The sequence below is a fragment of the Haliotis cracherodii genome, unplaced genomic scaffold (assembly GCF_022045235.1).
Source record: "Haliotis cracherodii isolate W230 unplaced genomic scaffold, xgHalCrac1.p SCAF_5, whole genome shotgun sequence".
NCBI classification, from domain to species: domain Eukaryota; kingdom Metazoa; phylum Mollusca; class Gastropoda; order Lepetellida; family Haliotidae; genus Haliotis; species Haliotis cracherodii.
This window is the reverse complement of record NW_027266308.1, coordinates 28,076,994-28,090,628: the sequence shown is the minus strand read 5'-3', so window position 1 is coordinate 28,090,628 and position 13,635 is coordinate 28,076,994. Positions and strand designations below refer to the sequence as shown.

At 45.8% G+C, this 13,635-nt stretch overlaps 1 protein-coding gene across 1 annotated transcript in view; it reads right to left on the bottom strand.

The window, feature by feature from the left end:
• Window positions 1-13,262, bottom strand: part of LOC139442565 (DNA polymerase epsilon subunit 2-like) — a 69,240-nt gene extending 55,978 nt beyond the window's left edge. The window contains exons 1-6 of the mRNA XM_071223395.1: window positions 13,197-13,262; window positions 11,466-11,566; window positions 10,604-10,679; window positions 9,439-9,516; window positions 9,025-9,118; window positions 7,228-7,302 (exon numbers count right to left, since the gene is read on the bottom strand). Of these exons, the coding sequence (XP_071079496.1) occupies window positions 7,228-7,302; window positions 9,025-9,118; window positions 9,439-9,516; window positions 10,604-10,679; window positions 11,466-11,566; window positions 13,197-13,261 (489 nt within the window). The 5' untranslated portion in view covers window position 13,262. The remainder of the gene's footprint in view (window positions 1-7,227; window positions 7,303-9,024; window positions 9,119-9,438; window positions 9,517-10,603; window positions 10,680-11,465; window positions 11,567-13,196) is intronic.
• Window positions 13,263-13,635: the final 373 nt, after the last annotated feature.

Below are 13,635 nucleotides of genomic sequence, written 5' to 3'. Positions count from 1 at the left end.
CCACCAGGGTATGATGACATTGTGGATGGGCAACAACTCACACCACCAGGGTATGATGACATTGTGGATGGGCAACAACTCACACCACCAACGTATGATGACATTGTGGATGGTCAACAACACACCACCAGGGTACGATGACATTGTGGATGGGCAACAACTCACACCTCCAGGGTACGATGACATTGTGGATGGACAACAACTCACACCTCCAGGGTATGATGACATTGTGGATAGGCAACAACTCACATCACCAACGTATGATGACATTGTGGATGGGCAACAACTCACACCTCCAGGGTATGATGACATTTTGGATGATCAACAACTCACACCACCAACGTATGATGACACTGTGGATGGGCAACAACTCACACCTCCAGGGTATGATGACATTGTGGATGGGCAACAACTCACACCTCCAGTGTACGAGGACATTGTGGATGGGCAACAACTCACACCTCGAGGGTATGATGACATTGTGGATGGGCAACAACTCACACCACCAGGGTATGATGACATTGTGGATGGGCAACAACTCACACCACCAACGTATGATGACATTGTGGATGGGCAACAACTCACACCACCAACGTATGATGACATTGTGGATGATCAACAACTCACACCACCAACGTATGATGACATTGTGGATGGGCAACAACTCACACCACCAGGGTATGATGACATTGTGGATGGGCAACAACTCACACCACCAGGGTACGATGACATTGTGGATGGGCAACAACTCACACCTCCAGGGTATGATGACATTGTGGATGGTCAACAACTCACATCACCAACGTATGATGACATTGTGGATGGGCAACAACTCACACCACCAGGGTATGATAACATTGTGGATGGGCAACAACTCACATCACCAACGTATGATGACATTGTGTATGGGCAACAACTCACACCACCAACGTATCATGACACTGTGGATGGGCAACAACTTTTACAAACCTGTAGAGGTTATGAATTCTCTGATGAAATCCTCCTTGGGGCACTTATTGCATTTTCCTTGCTCAAGAAAATCTACATGACATAGTTGTAACCATTTTCCTTAATAAAAAATGTTACCACACAAAAAACTTCGTTTTTGTATGATATACGACCACCCTTACGGGGCCTCACCACCAACGGCGCCTCACGCCAGGGGGAGCAACTCTCACCCAAATCACTTTCCATATGTCAAATGCTGACGGAATGTGGGGAGGTGGGTGGCCGTGCCCCAAGGAGGATTTCATCAGAGAATTCATAACCTCTACAGGTTTGTAAAATTCTCTTTCTGATTAAATCCTCCTTGGGGCACTTATTGCATCAGGACAGACTCCCAAAGATAATCTAGGAAGTGGCATCCGTCAGCAACAGGCATAAATAAATACATCGTATTTGATTATTCAACAGAATAAAATATTGAGTTCAATAAATGGAACCAACCTTATCGTGAGGCACCACCGTCGAAAGGCGGAGGCTAGAGACAGGGCGCGGTCGACCATATATTATGATAAAGCCTGTTTTTGCGGCTTGTCATAAGTTGAGAACTCGAAACACCTCCCACCCCCACACTTTTTTTGAACAAGTGATATAGGGGCGTAGATCACGAGAGACCATAACCAGCGCTGAGCTAGGCCAGAGGGTACCCGTGGATCGAAGGAGAGCGTGCGCAAAATACGAGTATTATCGAGTAGTAAGGACTGATATTTATCGACCGCAGAAGATAAAATCCGGACCATTACTGAGCAGTATAACCGGAGGACTGTCTCAAATCTCGAATGCTCAATCGGCTAGAGATTAGAACTTTGCCCCGTTCGGAGAACTGACTGACCAAACCGAGTACGCTCGCTTGAGTGTTTGTCGAGTTGGTAAGGTTTGATGAATCGTGCTCGGCTGGCTCCAAATAGCCGCGGAGCAGATCTGCTCTAACCTAATGAGCCTTCAACCTGGTAGGGGGGTCCCTGCCTGTAAGCGATTACGCTGTACAAATGGTTGAAACTATCCACCTCGAGATAGATTGTTTACTCGCAGGTGAGCCAACCTTCCTACCGCCGTAACAGCAAAATAGTTGGTTATCCTTACGGACACCAATATTTCTGCTGATATAGGCCTTGAGAGTCGTGCGGACATCCAAGACATGAGCATTCTTGCAGTGGTCCCCGACGAGGAAGGCTGTGAAAGAGCAGGTAGCTCAATAGGAGCCGTTCACGTGGAAGAGTGTGCGACCCTTTGACGGTAAGAGTCCGGTAGTCGAAAACTGACTCTGTCCCGGTGATATTTATCGACCGCATGGAAGACAGTTATTTCGGGATCGGCTGACATAACACGAATGTCGCCTACCCATCTGCCGGACGTTACCACCACAAGGAACGCCGTCTCCCAGCTCAACAGCTGAAGAGAGAGAGACGACAGATCCCGAAAGGAAGGACCGGACAGCCAATCGAGAATGATTGACAAGTCCCAAGGGGGACTGATCCGCCGGACTGGCGGTCGGATCCTGTCCACACCTGCTAAAAAGCGCTGCACTAATGGGTGTGCACCCAGAAGTGCCCCGTCGACAGTGACGTGAAAAGCTGCGATAGCTGTAGAGTACCCCCGGACTGTTGATGCCGTCATCTAGTCGCGACTGGAGAAACTCAAGCACGGATACGAGATCTGCTGAAAAAAAAGATCTGCAATCCCTCTATCGACACACCAGGGCGCATAGCAGGCCTATCTATCGTACTGAACGTTTGTCGAAGCCCTCCGCGAAGCCAGTATTGTGTCTGCAACTCGTGCAGGAATACCGCTCTTCTGGAGGCGATTCCTGACAGTGGCCAAGCCACCCATTGAATCCTGGGATTTGGGTGGAGGTCCCCGTTCTGGGATAGGAGGTCCGGTCATAAAGGTAATATAACAGGAGGCTGAGCCAGAAACCTGAGTATTACTTGAAACCCACTCTGCGCCGACTAAAGAGGTGCCAGGAGCACAATTAGTCGCGCAGGCTGAGTGCTTAGCTGAGACAGGACCTTAGAAATCAGAGGTACTGGGGGGAATGCCCACAGAATTCTGTCCGTCCAATCTAGCTGGAAGGCGTCCGGTGCCACCGACCTTGGGTCGTGGACTCGGGAGCAGAACGTTGGTGTCTGGTGATTCATCACAGACGCAAACAGATCCACCTGTAACGGCCTGTATAACAGGGAGAAAATCCCGAATATCCCCGGGTCGAGCCTCCACTCGTGAGGAGCGAGGATCCGGCGAGACAGAGCGTCCGTACGGACGTTGTCCACCCCCGGGAGATAAACAGGTAGCACCCTGATATCGTAATAGTCGCACTATTGTAGGAACTGCCACATCTTTCGTCGAAGCGACGGAGACGCCGTTCCCCCCTGCTTCCGGATGTAAGTCATCGCCGTTTGGTTGTCCATCTCTAGACGAACCACTTGGCCACGAAGCAGACCCGGGAAGCGTTGGAACACCCACCTGACCGCTCTCAGTTCTAGCACATTGATATGCAGTTTGATCTCCTGCTGGGACCATAGTCCCGAGGCAGTGTGATCATTCAGAACGCCTCCCCAGCCGGAGAGTGACGCGTCTGTTTGAACTGTGAGAGACGGAACGGGAGTGTCGAGGGGGAGCCCCCGGGACAGATTCCCGACCTCGGTCCACCACTGGAGGTGTGTAATGAGCCACTACGGAGTCTCGAGCACAGTCTCAAGATCTTCCGAGTTCGCCTAAAGTCGACAGAGTGCTTGTTGAATGGGACTCATTCTCAAGCGCCCCGCCAGACCAAATCCACTGTCGCCGCCATGTTGTCCAGTAACTGGAGCTATGTACGAGCAGTGTGACTTGCGATTAAGGGACTTGATATCTTGTGACAGAGATACACGTCCTCTCACCATGTTGACATTAGCCACTAGGAAGACTAGATTCTGAGTGGGGCTCAGATCTGACGTCTTGAGATTGACCATCCACCCTAGAGTGATCAGAATATCTATCACTTGTTGTGTAGCTATCTGACTCAGGGATTGCGATAGAGCTCTTAGTAACCAGTCGTCGAGGTACGGATGGCAGAACCGACCTTTTGACCTGGCCACTTGGGCGGGAATCAACATCAGCTTGGTGAACACCCTCGGGGCCGTGAAGATCCCGAATGGTAGAACCCTGAACTGATAACACCTCCCGTCGAAAGAAAACCTCAGGTATTTCTTGAACTCGGGGTGTATTGGTATGTGGAGACAGGCGTATTTAAGTCTATTGACGTTAGCCATTTTCCTGTCTCGACAGGTGAGATCACTGTTTGGTGACTAGGAAACAAGTCGAGTAGAAGCCCTCGCTTTCCTGTCCCTCGGGACCCGGTTCGATCGCAGCTTTCATAAGTGCGTCGACCTCGGCACGGAGGAATTCCGCCTTCTCTCGGGTAGCAGGCACCGGAGTGTGCTTTATCCCGGAGAAGGGGAAGGCGGATGATGTTTCCACCGAGGCAAATGGCCATCCCTTAAAATGGACGGGGTCCGGGGATTGTGATGTAACTGTCTCCGATTCCTTCAGGAATAGAGCCAGTCGGCCGCCTACGGGGACATCCAGCTGGAGGCAGTGGACCCCGGCTGTCGGCAGTTCGACAACTTGCGACTGTGGGTTCACCCGGGGCTCTTCGGGCGCTAATGGGAACTCATCGTTCCCAGCCCCGCGAATAAGCTGTTGGTCTCGACCAGCTGCCTTGCCCCGGCCCGTGCCTCTCTTGCTCCTCCCGGCGCCCTTATACCTGAAGGAAGCGGCGGCTTCCAAGCAGGTGTGGACGTCTGACCCGTGCGTTAGCGTAGGAGGGAACAATTGGAGAGGCCCGCTTACGCGGTTTTAACGCTTGGTACCTCCAACATGGCCTTATGAGTCTTTGATGGAAGTATACAATTGAGCGGCCTCTCGGACCACCTGCTGAGCCCCAGGGAAGAGGGTGGCACCCTCTTATACGGCAAAGCAAGTAGGTCTTGGCGTGTGTAAGTCGAGTATTTAGATACCGACATCCACCGCCTGCGCATGCCTATAACAGCGCACATCATCTGCGAGGCACAGCTACGAATAGCGTCCCGCGTAAGATAACTGAACTTCCGTTAGTTGCGCGGCCAACTCCGAAGAGTCGACCGGCCCCTCTCCCGCTAACTCCCTCTGTACAGCCGACAGATACGCGGAGTGTACGGACACACGGAGCTGTTGGCATGCATTATGATATTGCTCCTCGAAGCATATGTAAGCAGCCTTCAACTCCGCACCGCACGCGGGAAAAGGGGGGCAACCGCCGGCCCTGCTTGACCTTAGTCAAGTTGGGTGTCTCCGACTCTGGCATGGGCGCAGCCACCTGAGGCAGTACCTGGACAATCCTGTCCCGCACGTGCCTCTGCACCCGGCCCGATGCCGAGTCCCGGTGCCGAGGTGCCGGAGGTTCAAGGGAACCCACCTGGCACCGGGCTAGGTATCCACTAGTGGAAGCCTCGGCCTCGGAAGAGGCGTCTGGCTCCGCTAGGAAAAATTGTGCGTCGGTAGTGCACGGGCCGGCGCCCGCCACCACTACGCTGGGGAGCGACCGCGAGCCAGAGCCGAAGCTCGGTCTCGGATCGTCCCCGAGACAAAGGGAACCAACCTGGCCCCGGGCTAGGTATCCACTAGTGGAAGCCTCGGCCTCGGAAGAGGCGTCTGGCTCCGCTAGGGAAAATTGTGCATCGGTGGTGCACGGGCCGGCGCCCGCCACCACTACGCTTGGGAGCGACCTCGAGCCGGAGCCGAAGCTCGGTCTCGGATCGTCCCCGAGACAAAGGGAACCCCCCTGGCTCCGGGCTACGAATCCACTAGTGAAAGCCTCGGCCTCGGAAGAGGCGTCTGGCTCCGCTAGGGAAAATTGTGCGTCGGTAGTGCACGGGCCGGCGCCCGCCACCCCTCCGCTGGGGAGCGACCTCGAGCCGGAGCCGAAGCCCGGTCTCGGATCGTCCCCGAGATCAAGTGGCCTGCCTCGGCCGACGTCGGGCATAACACAGATCTCGAAGCCGCGTCCGGCGCCCACAACGGGGAAAGCTCAGCCCGTAGCTCCTGCCGGAGCCGAGACTTCACCTCCTCCATCATCGACGCCATCGGCGACTTAAGAAACGCAGAACAGTCTGCCAAAGACAGTGCAGGAGAGGGTGCAGTGCTTACTACGGGGACCCTCGAGCCTTCTCCCCCGGCCCCCGGAGAGGGAGCGGGGGAGACAATCTCGGCAGCTTTTTTACCCTTTTTAGATGGGGAGGGGGGGATGTCTTAGTAGATCTGATATCTACCCCCGCCTTTAATAGACCTCTTTAAAGTGGAACAAGTCAACTTGTCTCTTTTAGGGGGTAAAGGTAATGTCCTCCGCCAGACATATCAGGCAGCGTTCGTGCCTGTCTTAGAACAACCCGTACACAGTTTGAAGGTCTTTGTAAACAATACCGTAATTTCTGAGATGGGCGGGAAGGGTATTAACGTGTATCAGTGCGATATAAAGATTGGAAAGATACGTGCATAAATTGTGAAACTAGAAGCAAAGGCGTTAATGTAGAATGCGATTTGTAACGCGATACTAATAGCCAATGTCGTAGTATAATTATAACACCAAAGGGGCGTGTTACGCGCTAAGGTGCAAAACCCGTAAAAAAGGTAAGTGTAGTTTATAAATTAACACACCACCTTGGGTTTTGTCATAGATTTCTCTTATTTTGTTTTGTGTGAAAAATCAACACGTCTGTCTCTTACAGATGACATAAGGAAAGTGATTTGGGTGAGAGTTGCTCCCCCTGGCGTGAGGCGCCGTTGGTGGTGAGACCCGTAAGGGTGGTCGTATATCATACAAAAACGAAGTTTTTTGTGGGGTAACATTTTTTATTAAGGAAAATGGTTACAACTATGTCATGTAGATTTTCTTGAGCAAGGAAAATGCAATAAGTGCCCCAAGGAGGATTTAATCAGAAAGAGAATCACATCACCAACGTATGATGACACTGTGGATGGGCAACAACTCACATCACCAACGTATGATGACATTGTGGATGGTCAACAACTCACACCACCATTGTGGCCTACCAATCCTCATCTGGGTCAGTTTTCATGGCAAACACAGGGTGCTGGGGATCTTTCCACATAGCGAACAGTAGAAATGTCAGGTTTATGCCCAGCTGTCTGTATTTGCATATACATACACAGCATGTACAATATGCATTGTAGAAAAACTGTACACACCTGGAACTTTTTACTTTGTTCTTCTGGGACTGAACCAAGAGCGGGCGCTGTAAATAGGTCATGACGCAACGTCCGCTGAAATGAGAAAAGATTTATACACCATTTGTACACCGAGTTGTAAATGCATGACTATCATTTATTTGATATGTTTTTGCCTCAGTCAGCAATATTCCAACATATTCCTGTAAATAGAGCTGTCTGTGAAAGCCAATCCAGTGATTGATATTGTGAGCAACGATCCACACATTTGAGGTACAATGACATGCACTCAACCAAGTCATCTAACCTACCCACTCAGTCGTCTCTTACAATAAGTAAAGATTGCTAAGGATCTATTCTGACCTGCCATCCCCACGGGTGGCCCGATTGTGAAATGGATATCCTAATATAACTGTAACAATAGACGAAAGCAACATAACGATATGAATTTCATACATGTACAACCCCTCTAAAAGTTGATTTGTTCCTATAATAATAATAATAATAATAATAATACAAATAATAATTCTTTTTTATATATCAAAACACGTACAGATTGAAGAACAGACTTCAAATACACAAGCTCAAATCATAATTAGTGCCAAAGTTTCTTTTATAATTTAACTAAAGCATTTATCATTCCATAAATGTATGACATTAAACCATGCATGTCATGCCCCAATGACAAAAAAAAAGCGAGTTAGATAACCGGATGGTGGAAACGGCACTTTTTAACTGGTGCATGTGAGTTGGTGTTTATACAATCAAGGGAACAACATAGATTCCTTGCATCATGTTGATGTTGGAGATGTTTCGGGAGAGAAAATGGGAGTGCTACTGCAGGCTAACATCACAACACTTGTAATGAATCCTCTAGACATGCAGTATGAATAACATGCACTTGTGTAGATATGCATCCCACATTTTGGAGTTCAGTTTTTGGAAAACAAGTACAAGTTTTTAAACCATACAATGTGCAGATAATCAAAAATATTATGAAGCAAAATGTTTTCATATCATCACCAGCATCACCATCATCATAATCCTCCTTCTTCTCATCATCACCACCATCATCTTTCTCATCACCATCCTCATCATCACCAAAATCCTCATCCTAATCATTATCATCACCATCTTAATCATTATCAACATCACCATCCTCATCATTAACATCCTCCTCCTCATCACCACCATCATCCTTCTCATCACCATCCTCATCATTATAATCATCCCATCCTCATCATCACCATAATCCACATCCTAATCATTATCATCACCATCCTCATCAATATCATCACCATCCTCCTTCTCATCACCATCCTCCTTCTCATCACCATAATCCTCATCCTAATCATTATCATCACCATCCTCATCATTATCATCCCCATCCTCATCATCATTATAACCATCCTCATCACCATAATCCTCATCATTATCATCATCCCCATCCTCAGCATTATCATCCCCATCCTCATCATCACCCTCATCCTAATCATCCTCACCATCCTCAGCATTATCATCCCCATCCTCATCATCACCCTCATCCTAATCATTATCATCATCACCATCCTCATCATTATCATTCCCATCCTAATCATCACCATCATTATCATCCCCATCCTCATCATTATCATCATCCCCATCCTCATCATTATCATCACTATAATCCTCATCATTATCATCACCATAATCCTCATCATTATCATCACCATCCTCATCATTATCCTCATCACCATCCTCTTCATTATCATCATCACAATCACCACCACCACCGCCCTCTCCTCCATCATCATCATCAACATCATACTCGTCAAGTACCTGGTGTAGTGTGGTGTATCGGTCCCGAAAGAGTGCTGCTTTATCCAGGGAGCTTCCATGGAGCACTGGTGATGAATATCCCATGTCGCTGTCTCTACAATAGATATTTAATCTGCATCATTCCTTATTCTGTGGAAATACTTACACCTTCGGCTTCCTGATACTGCCGGACTGACAGACATGCAGGACTCCAATAAAACACATCCTGTATCACATGAGACAAAAGGTGTTCAGGAATTGGGATCATGTCTAATTTATTAGTGCCAAGTAAATTATTCAAAAACCAATTCCCAAATAGAAATACTGTGATAGAAGTCTCCTACAGGACACTATCAAAAATATGCCTCCATTAAAGTTTAAATTGAAAAAAAGCCTGTAAATATTTTGAAGATGATATGATTAAATTACACTTACGGTATAAACTTTTTCCTCTCTTGATGATATGAAAATCTTGGAACTGAGAAAGCATCGATGATACAGAAGACTTTGTCTCTGAAAGAGATGAACAACTATACATCCAAGGAATTTAGAGGACAATCCTGAAACGGTATTGATTTCTACTCCTGTCAAAATGGTCAAGCTCGCTTCGTAAATCAGATTTCATATCATACTGTTAATAAGTATGGAGTATTTACACATGTTATCATTCACATTGGGTAGTGATAGTTTTCTTCAGGGATTCAATAGATGTTAACTCTCTTGGGTACAGTCTATTGGGTTTGGGGGGCCAGTCGCTCAGCTGCCCCAATTCGCTGTGCAGAGTTGCATCCCTTTGGGCACGCTAGAAACCTATGATTGTGGGTTCGAATCACGGTTCGCCCCGATTATGTTTCTAGGTTTGTCAGCACCATACCCGTGCTCGTGGTTTCAACAAAGTCTGAACGTTTGAGACCTCCGTCACTTCAGGCTTTCCTCCCTAATTAGGCTGACACGCTGTGATATAAATGGAATACTGTTCAAAGCAGCATTAAAACCCATCTCACTCACAATTGGGTTTTCTAATCCAATGAGTGGAAGTTTTTTAAATAATTCTATTTCCAGTTCTTTCAGGTAACTTCTAATCAGCATATCTTCGTGTGCTGCCCGACGTGATTCAGTCACATGTCACATTACATCATAACAGCAATGGCTGTCTAATTAACAAGACAGATGTTACACATTTAGGCATTATTTGCAGTAGCAGAGTTGATGAACAAGCAGCATTAGAAATTAGCACTAGTCCTATAGTCCTTACCAATCTGTCCAATAGTTAAGGTGTCATAAGGACTAGTAGAAATTTACCAATTTTAAGGGGTTTTCTATATGCTATCATTGTAAGGACTAGTGGACTGAAACTGTTTGTTTCTACCCCTAACAAGTGATGCATTCAGTCAGTAAAAAAACATCTGCAAAGACACACAGGTACGGAAGCGGAAAAAGGCTACAACAGGTACTTGCAGTGATGTAATGCTTTGGATTTCTTAGTGCATATTTGTACACAAGCAACTAAAATTTAATTAGCTTTTGGCGATTTAGAATGCATATTTTGCATGATACGCAGTTTATCTGAAGCTCGGGTCCAAACAATGGAATGCGTTACCCTTCATCCTCCTGCTCATCATTGCACTCCTGTACTGCTGATTCACACACTGTCCGGTCGATCATGGAGGACGATACTGCAACATCAGAAAGGCACAATTATTGACATGAAAAATGTATCACAGTATGTGCAAATCTTGCAATAAATTTGGTTTTAAATCAAAACGGATATTACAAACAGTGAGTAAGCTAAAATGAGGAGCCACTGGCTTCTTAGCTTTCTTAACTCATCTGAAAGGCCCTGTTTGTGGATATGTAATAATAATAATAAACAACAGATGTCTGGTATACAAATTAGCCAAGAATGAGTGAGTGAGTGAGTTGGGTTTAACGCCGCTTTTAACAGTGTTCCAGTTATATCACGGTGTGTCAGCTTAATGTGGGAGGAAAGCCCGAAGTGATGCAGGTCTCAGACGTTTACCACTTCGGTGAAACCCACGAGCACGGGTATGGTGCTGACAAACCTAGAAACATAATCGGGGTAACCGGGATTCGAACCCACAATCATAGGTTTCTGGCGTGCCCAAGGGACGCAACTCTGCACATCGAATAGCGGTGCCTTAGACGACTGGGCCACCTGTACCCCCAAATTAACCAAGAACATCAACTAGCTGAATAGTGATAACATATAGCAATACCCCCGAAAATGTTTGAAATTCTACTAACCCTTAAGATTACCTAAACATTAACAAAACTTGTGCTAGCAGGCTAGAGCCAATTTCCATCCCTGAGCCTAGACATTTTATGCTTCTAAACCACATTTTTATTTATTATTGAGCCTTCGTAAACTTTTTGTTTTGAAAATATTTATTAACAGCTAAAAACCCTAGTTACAGAGTACAGTATAAAGGGGGATAACTCACATGGTTGTTTCTGCACAATCTCAATGATTTTCTCCATCCAGGTGTCTCTTTGTACATCGGTCACAGGGGTCAACACGTCCACAAGGTAGCGGCTGGCCTCACTGTAACCATGGCAACAACAAACACTCATCAACGGAAGAAACTGGAACATCAGTAATACTATCCATATGTGAAAGCATTTTGTGGTTAGATAAGCATCAGACAAATATCAATATTCACATCTTGCCAAAGCAAGTGTGTCCGCTATCCTGTATCAAAGCCTACTTGGTGGAAACTAGACTTTTATAAATAGGCCAGTGGACACTCTTGCCTCTTGAAGATGGATACCTATCTTCCTGAGGCAAGGGAGTTAACTGACTGTAAAAGTCCAGTTTCCGACCTTACCGAAATAGGATGGAATGTCTGGGTTCGATCGTAGCGCCACCAGTGGCTAATACGAGTTATGTCCCTCCTATTCAGTATTGACCAATCAGATTCCACCTCTCATATTACTTGCATTTGCTTCAAACAAAACGCTGGCGCCCGGTGAAGACGATCTGATCAATAATCAAGATATATATTGTGATAAGACGGGTCTTACTTCACGTAGTGCATCAAATCACGTGATCACCTTGATTAAAAACATGAAAAGATTTGGAAAATATGTGTTGACGCCAAGTTGGCGGTACACATGCTTTGCAAATCAACCGAAATCTACACAGCAGTTTATATGAACCAGATGTCAGTGTCGTTACATGAATATGATTGGACTATGACTCATTAGTCCAGCCAAAAAATAATTCCATATCAGCCCAGTTCAGCAAACGGTCGAAACTTGATTTTTCTAGTCAGTTAACTCCCTTGCCTCGGGAAGATGGTCAGAAGCAAGTGCAGAAAAGTCTAAACTGTTAATTAACAATATATATTTATCAACATTATATATATTCTGTCCTTTCAGAGAAGTACAATAGTGAATAATGCCTCCAATGAAAACAAATAATTAATATAGATAGACACACAGACAGACAAATCTCATCCCAATAACATACAGCAATATACACATACACCATAAAATGTGTGTGTGTGTGTGAAAGCATGTGTGTATAGACACACACACACACACACACACACACAGAGAACAGTAATTTAGATAAGTTTATATAAAATAAATTTCCCTTTACGTGAAAAGTTATGGCAGTCAAAGAACATAAAACATTGCAAGATAATACAAAGTCTGTTTGGGGGCATATCACACAATATATATATAATTAGGTCAATTCTCCCTGAACCTGCCAGGCCCCTTAATACTTAAAAAAAAAATCACATTTCCTGTTGAAAGCATGTACTCCAGTAATAAGGGATGTTATTTCATGTAGATCTACTCAAATATGAACTTAAACTTGAATCACATATGTTTTTTGTCATTGAAGTGTTGTCAGCTGGTTATGGATTGGTTCTGAAGAACTTGGGAGGCAGAATACATCGAAATCTCCATGATCAATAGTACGGTATGTATCTTATTGGATGAATATTGTTGTACATGGGAGTCCAATACATAGCATCAGACGACACAGTGTATGGACAGACACTTGAATGACAGTTCCACTTTATTGTGATGTCATGTTTACTGCCAAATCACTGCTTTCAAAATAAACATGGTCCTGCGAAAAGGTGTTTGTATATGTCGAGATCAATGAGTGGACTCTAGTGTTTGTTTCCGATTATTTCACAAAATAATATCTGATTACACACCTCCTGAGAGTGAGGCCATGCATCTTGAAAGACGACTGAATGTGTGACTTCAACTTCGCAGCCATTGCGTATGTCCCGCCAATTCGTATTCACACAACTCGATAAAACAAATATCAGCAATACAATTGCATATCACTGAAATTGGGGCATAATGATAACTATAAACCTTAAAATAAATATTTTAAGTAACTACAAAAATAAAAGTATGTCACTTAAACTTGAAGTTGGAAAACATTCTTATTCAGCTTTATCGATTTGTACAAATATTTCGTGGGACTTTCCCAGTCAAAGATAAGCTCTAAACACAGTGTGTTCTTTGACCTAGCCAATAGAGGTATCGGAAATGTCACTGTTTGGAGCTGCACTGGGGTTAACCCCCTTGTTTTGGAGTGTTTGAAGCTCTCTTAAATATTTTATATGCAATGCTGTGAGTGAACGC